This window comes from Enhydra lutris, unplaced genomic scaffold, assembly GCF_002288905.1.
Source record: "Enhydra lutris kenyoni isolate GAN:26980312 unplaced genomic scaffold, ASM228890v2 scaffoldscaffold13, whole genome shotgun sequence".
NCBI lineage: Eukaryota > Metazoa > Chordata > Mammalia > Carnivora > Mustelidae > Enhydra > Enhydra lutris.
In genome coordinates, this window is record NW_019154097.1 from 34,697,602 (window position 1) to 34,716,982 (window position 19,381).

General features: G+C 46.5%; 1 protein-coding gene across 3 annotated transcripts in view; it reads left to right on the plus strand.

The window, feature by feature from the left end:
- Nucleotides 1-276: 276 nt before the first annotated feature.
- Nucleotides 277-19,381, plus strand: part of LOC111145696 (far upstream element binding protein 3) — a 49,728-nt gene continuing 30,623 nt past the window's right edge. For all 3 annotated transcript variants that reach the window (XM_022500807.1, XM_022500809.1, XM_022500808.1), the window contains exons 1-2: nucleotides 277-441; nucleotides 13,219-13,324. In XM_022500807.1, the coding sequence (XP_022356515.1) occupies nucleotides 358-441; nucleotides 13,219-13,324 (190 nt within the window). In that variant the 5' untranslated portion in view covers nucleotides 277-357. The remainder of the gene's footprint in view (nucleotides 442-13,218; nucleotides 13,325-19,381) is intronic.

Consider the following 19,381-nt stretch of genomic DNA (forward strand, 5'->3'; position numbering starts at 1 on the left):
GGTTTCCAAACAGCCGACAGCCGAACACCTCGGGCCATAACCGAGCCTTACGATCTGTCACATCACCCACGGGCCTGGCCCAGATCTGGTCTGGGAACAGATAGATACCTGTGCTGGAGGCCGGAGTGCAACCTCCTGCGTTGGACACGCCCACGCGTCCGCGGCCCCGCCCCCACTTCCGGCCAGACCGTGATCACGTGCCCTGACCCCGCCCCACAGACACGGCTCCTCTCGCGTTGAGCTTCCCCGCTTCCCTTCCGCCGGAAGTGGGGCGACTTTCCCTTTCCGGCTACGGGTCCCCAAGCGGAGCTGGAGGCCGGACGGGGGAGCCGAGCGGCGGCGGCGGCGGGGGCGGTAATGGCGGAGCTGGTGCAGGGGCAGAGCGCTCCGGTGGGGATGAAAGCCGAGGGCTTCGTGGACGCCCTGCACCGGGTCCGGCAGGTGAGGGCGCGGCCGGCTGGCGGGAGCACGGGAGCCCGAGGCGGGGCCGGGCCGGGCCCGATGGGGAGGAGGGGGTCGGGCCTGGGGGCGAGAGGCAGCCTGGGCTGACGCCTCTCCGGGGCTCGGCCTTTTCTTGGGGCTTCTACAGCCGGAGGAGCCGAGGGATAAGGCACCACCGCGAGGCCCAGGCCCAGCCTGTCGGGCGGCTCTTCTCAGTGCAGCCGCTGGGAAAGGGTTTGCCTGGGTCGCTTGGCCCCACCGCGCCCCCACGCCCGGCTGGACGTGCAGGGCGCCCAGCGTGGGCTTCTGAGGTTCGCGAGGGGTGGGGGCTGGGGAGCTCACCGTGAGGACCGGGGTGTAGACAGAAAGCGGCCGTCTCAGGCCATGTAGCTTCTTAAAACTTGGAAAACATAGTTTTTGAACTTCCTGTATTCAGAGGGTGGAGTGGCAGGAATTCGAGGGTATTTTACTTTTTTGAAGTTACCCTTGGAGAGGGAAGAGAGGAAGATGTTCAGTAAGTGTGGGTGGTCCACAAGACGTAGAAGTCTCTTATGGGCAATAATTTCCTCTCTCGGGGAGAATGTGATACCGACTCATCCCAACAGTGAAGCCTTACCATCAGACAGTGTCGTGCATTTTGGCAGAGTTTAAATAATTTGGGTTTTAAGAGGTTGCATACCTCCCTGGAGAATGAATATGGGACCTGCCAGAAATACTCTGGCTTCTGGCATGGTGCTTAGAGCAGAAATATGTTGTTCTATCCCCTGTAAAACTTACAAGTTACCTCTGACACTTAAACCTTTGCTTCTGAGTGTCTTATACTTATCATCTCTTCCTATTTAATTGTAGGCGTACTAACTGACACCTTAAAAGTTGGGCTGTAACTAATAACTGCTTGATTCCTAACAGAAAGCCACAGGACTCATTGTATTAGAAGAAGGTCTCCACTTGGTCGCTTGAAGATATGGTCTTTACATCTCTTTCCAGTATTCCAGGGGAGGGAACCCTACCTGTTTCCCAGATACTGACTTTTCATTTTAATACTGATGCTCCTATAGACATTATATTGGATCCCAGAACTTTCCAAACCTGTGGTTCCACCTAAAATTGTTTCCGATGACTTGACTTGTTACTTACTGCCTAGGCGTCAACCAGTACAGTAGTGAGTATCCATCTTACTTAGACTTCAGAGCCCACCAGTGGCTGTAATGGATGAACATGCCATCCAGCTCCCCTTGCACCACTCTGCTTGCCGGCGTGTTTCACTGCTTTCCTCTACAGAACAGGGTCCTGAACCTTGTTTCTCACTGGCTACTAATATGTAATGGCTTTCGCTTTGTGCTGATATGTGACAATCACCTGTTGGCCTTCTCTATCCAGGAAGAATTATAGTCACTGCCCTAAAGAGCTCAGATCCTCAGTTTGCAGAAGGCCTGTAGTTGAACATAACATGAATTTTGAACCATTGAGAAGACTTTCTGCTTCTCTTGAGCCAGTGGTTGAACTCATATTCTTGGACAACCTGCTCAAGAGGGAGGGAGACCCTCTGTTAAGTGGCTGACCCAGTGTGGATTGTTGAAGCAGTGGTGTTTACTACTAGCCAAGAAAACTTCATTGGAAATGTTCCCAGCTCTGAAATGCACCATTGACTGGAGCAGTATTAAGCCCAATGGAGACAGTGCTGTGAGTGTATTACTTCTGAATATTAACAGCTCGTGGTCGATACTATCTCCAAGGATTTGATGGCCTTTAAAAACTAAAGAAAAAACAGGTTTGTGGGTAATTTTAGGTTTATGTATAGATTTGAATTGGGCAAGAATGGAATGTTAGAAATTGGAACTGTTGTATGCCTTATAGTAAAGCTCATCTCATTGGGTCTCACATTATTGGGGCATCTGGGTGATGATGGTCCTACTTCATTGTATATGCAGCATGTTGCAGAAATGTGCCTTTTTTTTTTTTTCCCTCTCTAGTAACTGGAAATAAAAGATAAGGTATTTCTGTATTTTAATGATTGCAAAGCTTTCCCCCCCGACCCGACCTTTATGTGCCCTCATAAACACCCACAATAGTCTAGAAAGTCCTCACAAGTTTGTTAGGGAGCAGTAAGCTGTCTTGTGCTCAGTTTATGTAGAAGATCGTAACCAAGTCCAAATCCACCCTGTTGGGATTTGAACCTGCAGTTTCTATTAAGTCTGGTATGTGGAGCCCAGGACCTAATCCACTAGCCTCCTGCCTGGCCTCGTGAAGCCTCCTGCATATCCTTTGGACTCTTTCCAACACAGGGAACCAGCTGTTACTCTCCGTTTCCTCTGAGCGTGGTATTTCTAGATCAAAAGAGAGTCTACGAAGATGTCACATAAAATGTAAAATTTTCTGCAGCAGCGTGAAGTTCAGTGAGTTAATAGTGGTTGGCACAAACGGATGATGCAGCCATTCCATAGGGAACTGTTCAAGTGTAGAAATGTGGTTTGATTCAGTCCCATTGATAAAGAGTTAAGAGTGCTGGGAATTAAAAAAAACACGTCCCGTTCTCCACGTCATTGGCAGATCAGCAAACATATGTTTTTTAAACTCATCGTTTAGAGAGGTCGGGGTCCTCTGAGGGGTGGGATGTGGACTCAAAGCCAGAACACGCTAGGCCGTCCTGTTTTGTGGCCACAGTGCACTTCTACCCTGACCGACCCTGGTTCCTGGAGGACCTCATGGAGATTATGGAGAAGTAGGTACAACTCTGTTCTGTTTGGTTTGTTTTCTCTAAAAGCAAACGTGTTCCCAGAGAGCCCGCTGCTGGTGGTTGAGTAGCCCCCGGCATGCAGTGCACACATTCGTGTGCCAAGAGGACAGTGTAACACCAGTGTCTTGGAGATGCCCGGCAGCCTTCCCCACCTCGGGCCAGCTGTCTGCCAGTCATCACATAAATAGAAAGAAGTTGCTTTGCCTAACTGCTAATGCTTTTCAGGACTTTAAGCCCTATTTTGATCTAGACCCAGTCAGTGCTTCTGTGTTGCACAAGTCCGGGGTATTCTTCACATAAATACAATGTATTTACAGTGGGACGGGTGCCAGTTGGAGTTGGGCATCATGGTGGTTCAGCACCCAAATGATTGTGACCAAGCCCCTGTAGAATCTATGGGAAGTAATCTGTTGACAGTTCTGTAGGCCTAGAACCCATTTGTCACCGGCACTTTATTTTGGGAAATGTTCTTGGCGTGGGGTCTCAGAATGTCCTTGGTTCTCCGCAGATGCCTGCCATCGCTGCCGTCTCAAGCTTTGAGCCTAAGCGGTAGATGATTTGGCGTGTGTGCTTTGTACACGCACAAAATTGCTTTTACGAGAATGTGCATCCACCTTTAAAAGAAAAAGCCTTTGTTCATTGGTTCTTGGTCACTCCCTGAAAGAGACTGCCTTTGCTTCCCTAATACATGATGCTTCTGACTCATGGCATATGTGCTGAGCGCTCCATTGATTGCAGCTGTATGCCACCAAGATTATCTCCTACACACCCAGCTCAAGTAGCTCAAGTCATCGATTCATGAGGGACTAACTCCTGAACGTGCATTCATTTTTGCTTTCTCAAACACTTGAAGAAAACCAACATTTGCAGGAAATCTGTGGGCTGCTCCTGTATCTTTGCTTTGATAGGACCCGGTAGAGTCCCCTATAAAGAGCAAGTCCTTGTTACAGGGTTTTCGTGACGTGACTGACCCCATTTGGGTCACAGCTTTCATGGAAGTGCTGAACTGCCTATCTGGTTTTGAAAAGTGCATAGGAAACGCACAATACGTTCCACTGTCTGTTTCTGCAGTTTTTCTCCTTTTCATCGGAAATTTCTTTATCTTTCTTTTTAAAATCTGATAGCCCAAATGTAGCGTCAGACTCTGGTTTCTCCTGAAGTCCCATTTATTATGTAGATCCAAATTTGCCTAGACCAGAGTTCTCAAACCAGTGGCGCATGGGCTGGAGAAGGCTCACAGTGGGCCAGCAGGCATGCTTTGTTTTGACCCACACAGTGCCAATACTTAGAGTGATTTCGCATAAAAATTGAGCTCTCTAGCTTCTCAAGAAAAGATCTGGCCACACTGCTGGCACAATCTGGAATGGCGGTACTCCCCAGGAGCTGAGTAGCAGCTGCCCCTTTGACTCTCTGGGATGCCATTGGGATGCCTAATCATCAACAGCTTTCTCCCCCCATTGTCCTTTTCCGAATTGCGAGTCCGCCATATCTGGGTTTTATTTGAAATTTCTAATGGAAAGAACGGTTTAGGGAGATTTAGAAGACCTGAGTCTCCTGCAAGTAGCTATCTGACCTTGGGCTGGGTCAGCCATTCCCAACACTTGATCTACAGGCCGTTCGTGCATCTTCCATGGGAAAGGTGTAATGGACAGATACGTTTGGGGAATTCAGGGTCAAGTAAAGGTGAATTAGCTTCTTTAATGCAGGACTTCTCAGAACCTTTAATATGCTTGTGTGTATCAAGTCCTATAGGAGTTTGGGATGGGTGTTGTAAATATCCTGAAGTTATGTAATTTCATACTGTCTTTTCATAAAACCAAGTCACATTCTACAGATCAAATTTCAGGAAACGTTGAGCTAGATAATCTTAATAGTTCCTTCAAGCCCTTGAACATTCTGAGCTGTCATCTAGCTGGATCTGGAGGAAAAAAAAAAAATGGCCACAGCATTTTGCTTTCCATTATGTTTTTTTGGGGATCCTTTCGAACCCCCCCCCCCCCCCCCCGCCCATCTTTTCTGTGCAATCCTTTTACTCTGTCAAAAGTCATGTCTCTTGAAAATGTTTTGCATTTAGAGTTTTGTTATAGAGACACTTGGGAAAGAGCAGCCAATATTTCTTTCAGGGGCAGAAACTGTACTTTTATCCTCAAACCAGCTAATAGCAGATCACTTGCGAAACTGAGCGTGTTAATAGAAGTAGTGATGTGATTCGGATTGCCTGCCATTACTGGAAGATCTGCTGACCTCGGGGCCTCTTGCCTGGATGCTGGGCCAGCGCAAAGATAAGACCAACAGATTTGTGGCTGGTTTCATCCTACCGTGGGATTAGTCCTCACAACAGACAGGTGCGATAGGACAAGGGTTCTGATTCTCATTTTATATTTGAAAATGATGAGCCGAAGGGAAATAAAGCCATTTTCTCGAGACTCACTAGCAGTTAGTATACACAGCTGTTCTTGGATCACTGTTTTCTGCGCTCTGAGGATTCGGTTCCTTCGCAGGGGTAGCTGGGTCACTTTCCGTCTCTGAGGAATCAGAATCTGAACAAAGCATCCAGGGGGTGCTGGTGGCATTAGCTTGGACGTAGGGTACAAACTGAATGGACATGTCCTCTTCAGGGCCTCTGGAGGTCCCGCGGGAGCAGTGTTCCGCTTCAAGCCTCCGCCGGTCATCGTAGCATTTTGCCTTCAGGTGGGCTTCTCCAGATCCACTGTAAATTTAGCAAACCCTTAAAAAGTACCTTCTGTGGGTCGAGAACTTTGCTATGCATTAGGGAAGTTGTGCTTTGACTTTGGAAACATGGACCTTTTTAAAACTCTTGAAAACTTTCAACCTCCCTCAGGAACATTTAAATAGTTTTGTATGTAATTTCAGGAGGTTTGTGAATTCTGTAAAGCTAAGCCCTGGAGTTCCGGGTTTCAAAACCTTTGCCCCAGCGGTACTGAGGATTGAGACAGGTCTACCGTGCAGAGAGCTCCCAATAGCGGGGAGACAATTTAACCGGTAACTTTCTCAGTGAGCTACATGGTTTAGAGATAGTTTATAAAGTGCTTTGCAAACATAAAGAAGGGAATATTTAATTCTGCCCAAATGTTGGTGGCATGAAGCTGTCTGAAAAAGCTTCTCCGGAGAGCTGTGCCTTATTTGATTGGCATATAGAATTCCTTGTTCTGGTCAATGCCAGTATATAGGGCAAGATCAGCTGGGGCCCCATTTCTGATAACAGTAGCTGCCATTCATCGAGCCCCTGTTGCGCTAGATGCCAGGCGAGGACTTCCATATATGTTCTCTCATTTGATGGTCACAAAGCCCCCAGAGGGTAGTACAGTAGTCCCCCTTGTCTGCGGCCTTGCTTTCCAGGTTTTCGGTTGCCAGTGGGCAGTCGAAGTCCAGAAGCCGTTGATCGTGCTCCTGACATGTTGCCAGAAGGTAGCCTAACACCCCTTCACAGCCCCTCTGGCACTCATCTCACATCATCACAAGAAGAGTGAGTGCAGAATATCTTGATAGAGATGCCACATTCACATGACAGTTTTTTATAGTATATTGTTATAATTGTTCTACTTTATTTTTAGTTATCGTTAATCTAACTTACAGGTTAAACTTTATCATAGGCATGTACGTATAGGAAAAAATATAATACTCAGACGGGTTGGTATTTGCCATTTCAGGTGTCCAGAGTCTTGGGATATATCTGCCGTGGATAAGGCGGGGTCACTGTACAGTGAAGTGCTTATTAAGACTTTGGATTCGGGCACCTGGGGAGGCTCAGTTAAGCCTCTGCCTTCGGCTCAGGTCATGATCTCAAGAGTCCTGGGATCGAGCCCCACATCGGGCTCCCTGCTCAACAGGGAGCCTGCTTCTCTCTCTCCCTCTGCCCCTTCCCCCTGGTTGTGCACGTGCGCTCGCTCTCTTTCTCAAATCTTAAAAAAAAAAAAAAAAAAAAAAGACTCTCTGGATTCAGCCCATGTGAGTTCAAGTTCTGGTTCTGCCACTTACTAGCTTAGCGACTGGGCAAGTTCTTTTAACTTCTTTAAGCCTTAGTTTCTTCATCTGGAAAATGGAGGTCATTGGTGGTTGTAATTTTTTTTAATAGCTAATATTAGAAGTTAGGAGGTTCCCCTTGGGAGGTGATGGCGGAAGGGCGCGAGGCCGACTTCGGGGCCCCAGTAATGTTCTGTGTCCTGATCTCAGTGCTGGTTGATACAGGTATTTTAGTTTGGGACATTTAGTGAGCTGTAAACTTAGGATCTGTGTATTTTCCTGTTATTATTCAATAAAAGATTAAAATAGCAAACATTTCTTATTTCTTAGCATGTGCCCAGCATTGTTCTGGGTATTTTACGTTGTTGTCTCATTATCCCCGTGGATATCATTCCAGGCGGTGGGCTCCTGGTCCCCCAATAACGAGAAGAGTAGCTACTTTATAAGGTTGCCATGGAGGTGAACTGAGGACACCATCAGGCACTTAGCAAGTGTGCAGTAAGTTTGACACACGACTGTCTGCAGTGTGACCTCTTAGGACCTCTTAGGCAGTAGGAAGCAGAACTGGGACTTGTTCCCATGCACCATGATCCTAGAACCTGCCATCTGGGACGTGATCTCAGCGCCTGGGCTTAATTGCGCAGGTAACATACTGTGTCTTCTGCCGTGGGTAGCAGACACCTTCCGTCAAGCCCTTGTATTCTCCAGGGCCTGGGCAGGGTCACTCAAGTGACCGTGGAGCAGAGGTTCCCTGGAAGCAAGTTGGGTTCATGCTCCCTAGGAGGTCATGTGAGTGTTCTGTTTGCTGAATCCGTGAGGATCAACAGCAGCTATATTTAATTGTGTGGACGTGGGACGTGGGTGACTTGGCATTCAGATGGCTTTGCCTATTTCTGTGGAGTGTAATGTTTAAATAAATGTAAAGCTGTGGAGATACGCAGAGCTTCCTCTTCGGATTTACAAGGCAAACTGCTTCAATTAAGAAACTTGTCAGAGATGGGGCGCCTGGGTGGCTCAGTGGGTTAAGCCGCTGCCTTCGGCTCAGGTCATGATCTCAGGTCCCTGGGATCGAGTCCCGCGTCGGGCTTTCTGCTCAGCAGGGAGCCTGCTTCCCTCTCTCTCCCCCCCTCTCTCTGCCTACCTCTCCATCTACTTGTGATCTCTCTCTGTCAAATAAATAAATAAAATCTTTAAAAAAAAAGAAAAAGAAACTTGTCAGAGAATTTTAGTTGTAAAAATGTGCACTGGGAATAATTAATCACTATGTTTCCTAAATTTAATGATGTGTGTAGCACCTTTACGATTTCTGCCATATCATTGAACCCTCAGTGTTTGTTTACTTAATATTTTTAAAAGGAAACTAAATCACTATTGTAAGTGAAAACTTTGCCTTGCATAGAAGGTAACAGTAAGAAACATTTATATATGTGTGTGTGTGTGTGTGTATAAAAAAACATATATAGCCGTAGAACACACACACGCTCTCAAAGTTTAAAAACATTGATCCATGTACCTCCCCAAAATGCCTGCATACTTCTTTTTGGAAAACACTGGTTTAGTCTGTCCCTGCATTTTACAGGTGAGTACCCCAAGGAACAAGGCCACTGAAAGTCTCGCCTAAGGTCATACACTGGAAGAGCTGGCTGGAAAAACAGGACCCTTGACTGACTCCTGGTTCAGTGCTCCCCTCCTCCTTGTTTCCACTAATTATTCAAAGTCGAGGTCAAATACGTGTGATGTTGATTTGTAGTTCATCTATTATGGTGCCTAAAATAGCACAGGTAGTGAGATAACAGATTTTCCTCCTGGCCTCCCCCCAAGAAGGGGGGAAAGGGAATCGAGTGGTTAAAAAATCAGTAGCAGAGTCCCTTCAGGGCGAAGAAGGGAGTGGCCTTGGTTTGGTTGGAGTGTCCTGGCTTCAGTGACTTGTTTTCTGGCCTACACCATTATTAGCTGAGAATGTACCTCACTTCCCTGAAGCAGCTGCCCTTCGGAGCAATCAGTTACGGTGTGGGGAATTGCTTGAGCTCGGTGCCCTGGAAAACATTAGGTTTTAAGTCCTTGGGAAATGAAAAATGTTTAATAGAGTATTAGGTGGGAGAGGGGATGTGCCTAGCGCTGTGGGTAATAGCGTAGGCTAGAGCTGGGCAGGCTGGGCTTCAGTAGGCCTCTTGCCACTTAGGAAGTGTGTGACAGTGTGCGGGGCACTCAGCTGCTCTAAGCCTCGCTCTTCCTTGTCTTGAAATAGTATCAACCTCCTAGAAAGTCATTGTGAGGAATAAATAAGATAGAATATTTCAGATGCGCTTCCCGGGATGCCTCACTCAGGCTTAGTTGGTTAAGCATCTGCCTTCAGCTCTGGTCATGATCCTGGGGTCCTGAGATGGAGTCCCGCATCTGCCTCCCTGCTCAGCTAGGAACCTGCTTCTCCCTCCCTCTGCCCCTCCCCCTACTTGTGCGAGAGCATGTTCTCTCTCTTTTTTGCAAATAAATAAAAACCATTTTTAAAAGTTTTAACTTTCTAAAAAATCAATATATATTTATAAAAATATATATAAAATATGTAAATAATATATATTATAAATATATAAATAATATATATAAATATATAAAAAATAAATATATATTTATTTTTCTGCTCTTCGCAGAATGCCCAGCACGCAGCAAACACTAAATTTTAACTCATTTTGGTGGACATTTAAAATCATTTCTTAAGGCTGGGGGTGCCTGGGTGGCTCAGTTGGTTAAGTATCTGACTCTTGATCTCAGCTCAGGTCTCGATCCCACGGTTCTGAGTTCAAGCCCTGCATCAGGCTCCACAGAGTGGAGCTAAACTAAAATAAGGTTGCATTTGTATGGATGAAAGAATACATTGTTTCTTTACAGAATATTATGTGTACAGTGTAAATTATGATACAGTTGTTAAACTTCTGTTTAACATTTGTTGAGCCAGGGTTCAAATGCCGTTGGTTGACTTCAGAGCTACACCTCTTAACCAGTAGTGTGTACTGCTTTTCTCTTAGTGGAAATTTCCCAAATTATAGATAACTGAAGTAAACATGACTTAAGAACAAATCTGAAAGCCTCAGCCTTTAATCAAATTCAGGAACAGGAAACTATTGTAACATTTTTAGCATATCAGCTTTGGGAAAAAATGACATTCCAGCAACATGCAAAACATACTGTGTAAGTTAGAAGGAAGGCCAGAGACTCAGGAATAACATTCTAGCTGCTTTGGAAAGAAGGAAAAAGATCTAGAAGCAAAGAAGTATCAGAAAGGAGCAGGGAGCATGCCTGATGTGTGTCGAGTTGAGGTTTTGGGGTTCTGTGTCTCGTGTGGTTTGGCATACCCGCTCTTGGGGGACTCCACCAATAATCATGTGCCCTTGTACCCCTTTCTTTGTGCTTTGGGGTCATCTTCACTATCTGCTGGGAACATTTTGGGTCATCTTTAAAAGCAAACCAGCCAACAATCCTGAAAAACCCCCCATCAGTCATTTACAACTAAGTTTATTGTAGCAAATGAAAGAGTCTCCATGGGGCACAAGCAGAGGCAGTGTTCTCTCCTTTTAATCTACCTGCTTTACCAGCTGGGCCCATCAAAGTAACTTTTGCATCTTAAGTAAGTAGCCAACCCCCATAAACTTATCCAAAACAAATAGGGAAAGCAAGATTACAAGTCAGTGGTAGAATGCTGTTAGGCAAGACTTGTACAGTATTTTGTTTTAGAGAAAATGGCCTCTTGGATATAGGAGTTAGGTTTCTATCAGCAGTCTTGATAGTTTAATTATTTACTACTAATAATATTTTTAAACAAGCACCTATCCAGGTACCATCATCGCTAGCCTAGACAGGGACCCACAGACTTTATAGTAAATGACCTATGTGGGCACTGTGTACCATATGATCTCGGTGCAGTTCCTCCACCAAAAAATGTGTGTGGCTGGATTCCTATAAAATTTTCTATACAAAAGCAAGTGGTTCAGCTGCCATAGTTTGCTGAGCCCTGACCTAGAATGTCTCCTAAATGGTCTTCCTACTCCTGTCCCCTTAGAATGTCTTTTCCTTGTCAAGGGGACCTTTTAAAAACATAAACCAACATGTTTCTTCCCCTAGTACGCATCGCAGTTGCTTCCTGTCACCCTTCCTATAAAACCCAAGCCCTTACCGTGACCTAGAGCCCTAGGGAACTGGCCCTTGCCTGTGTTTTGGAACACATCTAGTTCCCCCACTCTTGTGACATTGACTTCTGTCTTCTGGACTCATCCCTACCAGGCTGGCTCCTGCCTCAGACCTTTTATACAGGCTGTTCCCTCTGCCTGGAATGTTCCCTCTACCTGGAGTGCTCCCTCAGACTGTTGGATCGTCAGCTCCTCCTCAGCCGTTAGGTCTTAGATCACACGACCTCATGTGCTCACAGTGGCCTTCCCTGATCTGCTCTCCAAAGCACTCTATGTCATCGTCTTCTCTTATTGGCATAATGCTTATAACCTGCTGAAATGATCAGTTATCGGTTAGCTTCTGTACCTGTTACTCTAGTACCACTGACTGCTAACTTGGAGTAGGGGCCTGGTTATTCCTTTTTTTTTTTTTTAAGGGGGGGGGGAAGGGGTGGGGGGGGGGGGCGGGGTAGAAGCCTAAGCAGACTCTATGCCCAGTGCAGAGCCTGATGAGGGGCTCGATCTAACCCTGATATCATGACCTGAGCTGAAATCAACAGTCAGACGCTTAACCAGCTGAGCCGCCCAGGTGCCCCCTGGCCTAGGTATTCTTGTTCACCACAGGAACCCCAGTGCTTGGAACAGAGCCCGGCACATAGTAGACCCTCGACATTGGTTGGATGAGTTGTCTTGTTTTAACAGCCGCGCTCTTTGTGAAGTGCTTTCTAGGATGTAAAGTTCCTCTGTGTTGAGAGTATGTTGTTAGCTTTCCCCAAGCTCTGCAGCTGGTGGTGGGACACCCAGAGGATCTCATGCAGAGGGAAGAGGGGCTTGTCCAACACCACAGAACTACGAAACCAGAGAGACCTGACCCCGGATCCCTGACATTTAAGCCCTGCCTTGGGGTTTCAGTATCATGATTGTCTTGTGTAAGACATTTATGTCTTGTTTAAGACATTACATGTTTAAGGTCGTTTATGTTGGTTCCAGAAGGTCTCAGATTTCTGGGCATATTTGGACAAGCTCGGAAAAACTACCACTGAACACTCCCTCTCATGGGACAGCCCTTCGGTCTGCCCCTTATTCCCCACCTACTTATAACGCTTAACTTAGGGACTAACATCAAGAGCAGTGGCTGTAAATAATTTTTTTGATTAAATGAAAGAGTTGATGTACCATGAAGATCACATTTAATTTTCCAATGAGAACAAAGTAGATAAGTAATTCCCCCATAGCATTTGTTTCTGGGGGAAAATGCTTTAATAGCTATACAATCTTTTTTTTTTTTTTTTTTAACTGATAAATACTAGAAATTGAAATAGCTCTCAGAGCTTGTCTCCCTTTCTCCAGTGCAGGAATCCTTCTGAAATGTTGTGGATAGTCATCTCCCCACTATTTGGACACTTCCAATGAGGAGCAGCTTACTATTTTAGCTCTCCATAGATGACATCATCACTTTATAGGCATTGAAGTTATAGGATGAATGTTTTCCTAACAAGTTGTCATGTTTGAGCAAACACAGCCTTTTAAATAGTATCGGGGAGCTTGTTTCTTAAGGGAACCCTGTGATAAAAGCTTCTGAACAAAGTTCTTAATATTGTTGGCCTCCTTTTTTTTCATCATAGAATGCAGGATACCTGTATTTTAAGTGACCGCTTAAGACTAATTTGTAGAAGACAAACGTTTGGAAGTATTTTATTCCTAAAGACATTGTTAAGGCCAAAAGAAAATTCAGTTAGCGGTGGAAAGTGTTTGTCCCCTTGGTGGCAATGCCTTACATTAATCTAGGTCAGGGGGAGAAATGGGATAACAGGCCTTTTAAGAGGACTCTCCTCTTTCTCCCTCACATGGAGCCAGGATTCGTTACTGAGCATTTAAATCTGATTCTCTCTGTAGATTGCTGCTAAAATTGATTCAGTTCCTCACTTGAATAATTCCACACCTCTAGTGGACCCCTCAGTGTATGGATACGGAGTACAGAAACGGCCCTTGGATGATGGAGGTAAGTCGCAGTAAAATGTCTGCCTTTCAGATGGTAGCGAACCTGCCAGTTAAGTTGGAGTTGGTGTCACCCATTTCCTTAACAGCTCTCTCCAGCGTCTCTCTGAAGAGGAATGGTGGAGGGGACATATTAGGGATGATTTTTCTCCGCGATTCTCGCATTTGAGTTCTTACTTGCCTTGATAATACGGGAACGTTTTTCACCCAGGTTCTAGGGTAAAAGACTCGCTTGGTCCTTGCGCATCAGCTCAGAAGTAATTTGATTCAAGAATTCTGTTTGATTTAGCCCTCCGCTCTTCAAATACTCAAGTGGAAATTGAAGTTCCCACTTTACTCCAAAGAAAAGCTAAGATTTGGTGCACGGCCCTGAAGAAGCTGTGGCTACATCCTGATTTAAAGAAAGGGCCAAGGGGGTGGTGACCTCTTTACAGTCTGTCTGCTGAGTTTTTCACCACTGCCATTTACAACAGGCTCTCCCCACAGGCTCTCCCCACAAGAGCTGGTCTTTCCTTCATTCGTGTGTTACTTCGCTGGTTTCTGTCTGTTACTCTCTTCAGCCCACTTAGAAAGGCCTGTCACCAACACCTTGGCAAAGACTATCTGTCAGATGTGTGTGTACAGAGAACGACTTCCTTGATCACATTTTGTGTCCTACAAAGTATGGCTATGAAAGGGAATCTGAAATGTACTGGTTTGTACGTGAATATGCGTGCAGCGGGGGGGTCTGTGTCTTCTGTCCTTCTGCACATGTGCCCAACCACATGTGTGTGCACATATTTCCACGACGTACTATTAAAGGGAAAAAAAATCAAGATGTACAACAGGAGATACCATGTAATTTTCTTTTCCGGGAAAAGTGCGTGTTTTGATGTACATGGAAAAAAAATGTAATGTGGAATGACTGGTTTCTCACATTTCTTGGGGAATCCTAAAGGGGAGATTGCCATTGTTTTTAAATGTGCTAACATTTTTGGAATAATCATATGGGGTCACAGGGTGAAGGTCTTAGGGGGCTGCGCTCTTCTGGGTGTAAAAGTTCTTGTCTTTTTAAAGGGACTGTTTATGGGCTCACACACACAAAATCTAACCCAGGGCCACTGGAGCTAAGGGGACCATTTAAAGTACTATTCCAGAATGTTGCCCTGTGATCTTTTTGTATTCGACTGGTGTTAGTGATTTCTTAGAAGAAATATGACCGATTGTACCATCTGCGTTTTTGCCGACATGAAAAACTGTAATGCAGAGTGACCTTTTTACCTTCTCAGGGCAGTCATGCTTTGGTTCCTCTTATGGGACATCGATATAAAAATAAAACTAAGTTGTCTGGCTCTGAGCACATGCCCCGGTAATGGACAGTCCCTCTGGCCCTCTGTTTCCAGAAATCACGATCAATACCTTTCACAGCCCCCCGCCTTGCTTGCTCCCCTGCGTGCGGGAAGTGTAAAACCCGTGTGTGCACAGCACAGGCGACCACTGTGCCCTTTGCATAAAGAGCACCTAGATATCTGCAAACGAAACCACGGGCACTGGGCTGACCTCCTCCCATTAATCCGCTGCACACCCATTTGAAAGACATTCATAAAAGGCTCTGAGTTTATGGAGAAAGAGACCTCGGGAGCAGGCAGATGTAGCTAGGGAGTCACAGGAAATTCTAGAATCTCATTTGGAACTCTAGTTCATTATCCTGTGGTGTATTTTCAGCTCTGTTTTGAGAACCATAATTTTTTCTGTATCTGCCTTTGGGGGACTGAGCCCTTAGAATCAGAAAAGGAACACGGTTTCTCTTTTTCTTCCTTCTAAATATGAAGCCCAGTTAGAGTGGGGAAGAACTGAGAAAGATCCTTCCCGTCCAGGCCCAGCTCTCCATCTTACACAGCAGACTACGTGAAGAACGAGAAACTTCCCTCAGGCTTTTTACACAGGGCAGGACAGTAGTTAATCCTCCCCAGTTGTGCGGCTTTCCAACAACAGAGTTACGTCAATTGTTTTCCTCCAAGTTGGTCTCCACCTGTGGCATCGGCGATGTGCCATTGGAGGTCAGAGAGAATTCTGGACGCTTGGAGCATTTTCAGGGTAGGCCGCGGTTGTCTTCTGACAGGGATAATAAGGTCACTGGGCCATTCCCCTTCTCTTGGATAAATAAATAGTGAATAAACAGATCCCGTCAAGGACAGTGATGTTCATGGTTACCCGACAGCTTCCTAGGGGTCACAGCTGTGCTGTTCTTCAGAGTTTAGAAAAGCAGAGACGAACAACAAACAGGAATTACTCCCCCCCCCCTTTTTTTTTTTTTTTTGAGCAATAGTTTTCCAGAGCTTTGCCGTTTTCCATTGGTTTGGTTTGGTTTGGCTTGGGGGTTTTTTAGTTTTGTTTTGTTTTGATTTTTTGACAGAAGTTCAACAGATCACTTCTTTAGCAACATGAACTTTCTAACTTTCCTGGAAAGCTGGATTCTTTAACCTCTCAAGCGTTGAAGGTCACTCCCCTAGAAGTTTTTGGAGGTATTACTTGGGCCTGTTTAAAAGTGCTTCAACTCCTAAGTCAACGAGAGAGAACCCTTGGAAGCCTCAGGGTTTCTGCAGGACGTTGAGATTTGCAAACAAGTACATGAGTCGGAGGACAGAAGCAGGTAGAGTAAGGGAAAAGATTTGTTCTTGTTGCAGGAAGGGACCAGGTTAGTTGTGTCCTGGGCATTTGGAACTACCACACTGCTGGCTTGTGAGCCCGCTCGGAGCCCAGCAAGAAGGGGTCAGAGCCGGGCTTTCCTCGCCTGGCTCGGTGCCCTGACCTGGGCCGAGTAGTCGTTCCACTGCCATCTGCTTCGGGTCAGGTCATCCTAAGTATGAGCGTCTTCGGTCTTGGCACCCACACTTCATGGTAGTCTTGGAGGTGCAGCCCGGCAGTTCGGGAATCTTCCTGCAGCCCTTCCATCTGGTGCTTTCTTCTGGCTGCAGCTGAGGCCTCTCGCTGAAGCCAGTCTGACCAGTTCCATTCCTCTGTTCTGAGACCTGTGGCAGCTTCCAGTAATGGGGGTGGGGGTGGGGGTGGGGTCTGGCCCTTCCTAACCTGCCCTCCTTCTCTGGCTCTACCCCCTCCCCCTCGTTGGGCACTCCGCAGCAGCCTGCTCAGCTGTTTCTTCTCTTTGCTCTTCCCAAAACCCATCCCCCCTCCCAGCTCTTTACGTGGCTGAGCCCTGCTCCGTCCTTAGGTCCCAGAATTGACAGGACGTCCTCCCGAGAACCCGGCCCCATCCTCATCTCTCGACTTTCTTCAGTGCCTTGCCAGATGCCGCCTAGTCTCTTCTCTTGCCCCCTGTTCTTCCTCCCTCCCCTTCTCCCCGCTTCCCCCTTTTCACATACCCACCTGAGCAGAGTGTAGACATCACATTCTGCTCAGAACCTCGAGAGCCTGGGCATCCTGCCCGTACCAGGGTGTATCGTGGGCTTCTGCTGGATTCTACAGGCTGCGATCCTGGAGACTCTTTCCCTCCCTCCCTTACGTAGTAGGTGAATACATGCTTGATGCTTCCGATCTTTCTCTCCATGTCCTACAAATAACATCTAGGAAATTTTGTGAAACTTAAGATCCAAATCGAAGAGACTGGTATTAGCTAAGAGGTTTAGAAGTACCGATTTTAATCTGAATCAGGGATTAGTATAACTTTTCTTAAAGGGCCAGACGGTAAATTTTTTTAGACTTCAAAGTCATATGGTGCTCTGTCCCACCGACTCTGCTGTCAGAGCTGGAAAGCAGCGGAGGAATCTGGAAGCGCCGGAGCCCGGCACATAGCCATGAGCTGGCCTGCAGGCCCTCAGTGCCTTTGAGGTTTACGTACCACCGTTCAGGTGGTACCACCCTTTCTGAACGTTGTCTAGGTGGCGTTCTTGGTGACTGGAGGCAGAGTTCTTGAATGCTTTCGCGGGAACCACTTATAGGAAGATTGCTGTGGCCCTGGCCGAGGTTTGTTTCAGCACATGTGGCCCAAGACAAAGAGAAGGAGGAAACAGGAATGAGGAGGGGAGATTTTTTTTTTTTTTTTTTTTTTTTTTTAAGATCCACACTTTGCAAGAGGGAAGGCGGGATGAGAGGTGCCGGTGCTAGGTAGTGGGGAGGGCCAGGGTTCTTGCTGCTGGGCGGCAGGGGTGTGTGGACCACTGCCTGGGATCTGCACCGCCTCTGGCAGGAGCCCGCAGGGCCCAGAGTCTTTGCTTTGAAAAGAGCGAAACTGAATCTACCATGTGCTGGTGCCATCCCTGAAGGAGGAGAGTAACGGGCCGCAGGGATGAGGAGCCAAGACTAAACCTTAGTCCCTGAGGCGCGGGGAGACAGGACGGGATGGGGCAGGGATGGGGGTTGGGATCAGGAGTGTTGTTGAGCAGTAGTCTTCAAGCAGGTGCATTGAAGACCCCTGAGGTGGGGGGAAGCGTTTCCAAGAGTCCTGTCCCAGCTCTTCCATTTGGGGCCGCCTCTTAAAATGGATCTCTCTGAGAATGGGGTCTGTGGTGGAGACGCTGTGCCCTTCTCCTCTCCGGGTCCCCTGCCACCTTTCCTCTGGGTTTACGGGGGCACATCCCCATCCTCAGATGCGTCAAGAGGCTGTGAGTCCAGAATTCTGGCATCCCCAGACAACGAAGTATGAGAGTCTTGGGAAGAAGTATTGAAAGGGACAGGATCTGATTTTGATTTTTATTCCGGTAGCAACTCATCGCAGAGACTCAGGTGGTCCCTTCCTCCCCATCCATCCATCCATCCATCCATTTTAGGATTTAGAAGTGAGTGGTAGTCATATAGGGGCATATTAACATGTATGTGTGAGTTGGAGAAAGAAAGTGAGATTTTTTTCCCCCTGGCAAAGTATGATCTCTGATGGGTTTGACAGTTGGCTTAGCCAACTAGATATCACACGGAGTAGAGAGAGATTATCCACAGAAATGGATGACCTAATAAATCTGTCACATCAGTGTTACAACTGAGAAACAGCTGAGGCTTCTACACCATACCTGTTGTGTTCTTTGTACCTGTTAACCTAGGGATGACTTTTAGATGTCACATTAAAAGGGGATTTAGAGTTTCTCAAAACCCTTTTAGGAAATGTGGGAGCCTAAGTGGCTCTCTACCCTGGCTGGGTGTGAGACCCACCCAAGGAGCTTTTAAAAATACATCTGATGGTACAGCCTCTTTAGAAAACTTAGAAAATTAAGCATGTGCTCATCATTTAGCGCACAGTTAGACCTGTTTATTCTCAAGGAACAGACACCTGTCCACAGATCTTTGTAGCAGCTTTATTCGTAATAGTTCCAAACTGGAAACAGCCCAGTTTCCTGTCCTTCAGCAGGTGAGCGGCTAACAGAATGGCACATCCGTACAGTAGAACACTACTCAGCAACAAAAGGAATAAACCATTCATACATGCAACAATCTGGATGAATCTGCAGGTAATTCAGCTGAGCGAGAAAAGCCAATCCCAAAAGGTTACATACTGTGTGATCCCATTTATGTAACATCTTCGGAATGGAGAATGGATTAGGTGATTGCCGGGACGTAGAGACGGAGCTGGGTGGGGGAAGACCCTGTGTAGAATTTTTTAAAAAGACAGCTGGAAGGAACCCAGAAGCCTGAATTCCTTTTCGTGTGGATAAGGAAACCAATGTCTGGAGAAGTGGTTTGACCAAGGGCTGATGTCTGAGAAGTGGCAGAGGGAAGACTTGAACCAAAGTCTCTGTCTCTTGTGCCATGATAGTGCGTGCTTGGAAACATGGGCTCCAGGGCACCTGGGAGGCTCAAGTCAATTAAGCATCTGACTCTTGGTTTTGGCTCAGGTTGTGATCTCAGGGTCATGAGATCAAGCCCCTGCGTTGGGCTCCATGCTCAGTGCAGAGTTTACTGGCGATTCTCTCTCCCTTTCCTCCTCCCAGTAGTATGCACACGTGAACTCATATACGCTCTCTATCTCTCTCAAAATAAACAAATCTTAAAAAAAAAAAAAAGAAAGAAAGAAAGAAAATGTGGGCTCCAAAGTGGTAGGGTAGGATTTGAATTCCAGCTCTGCCATTTGTTA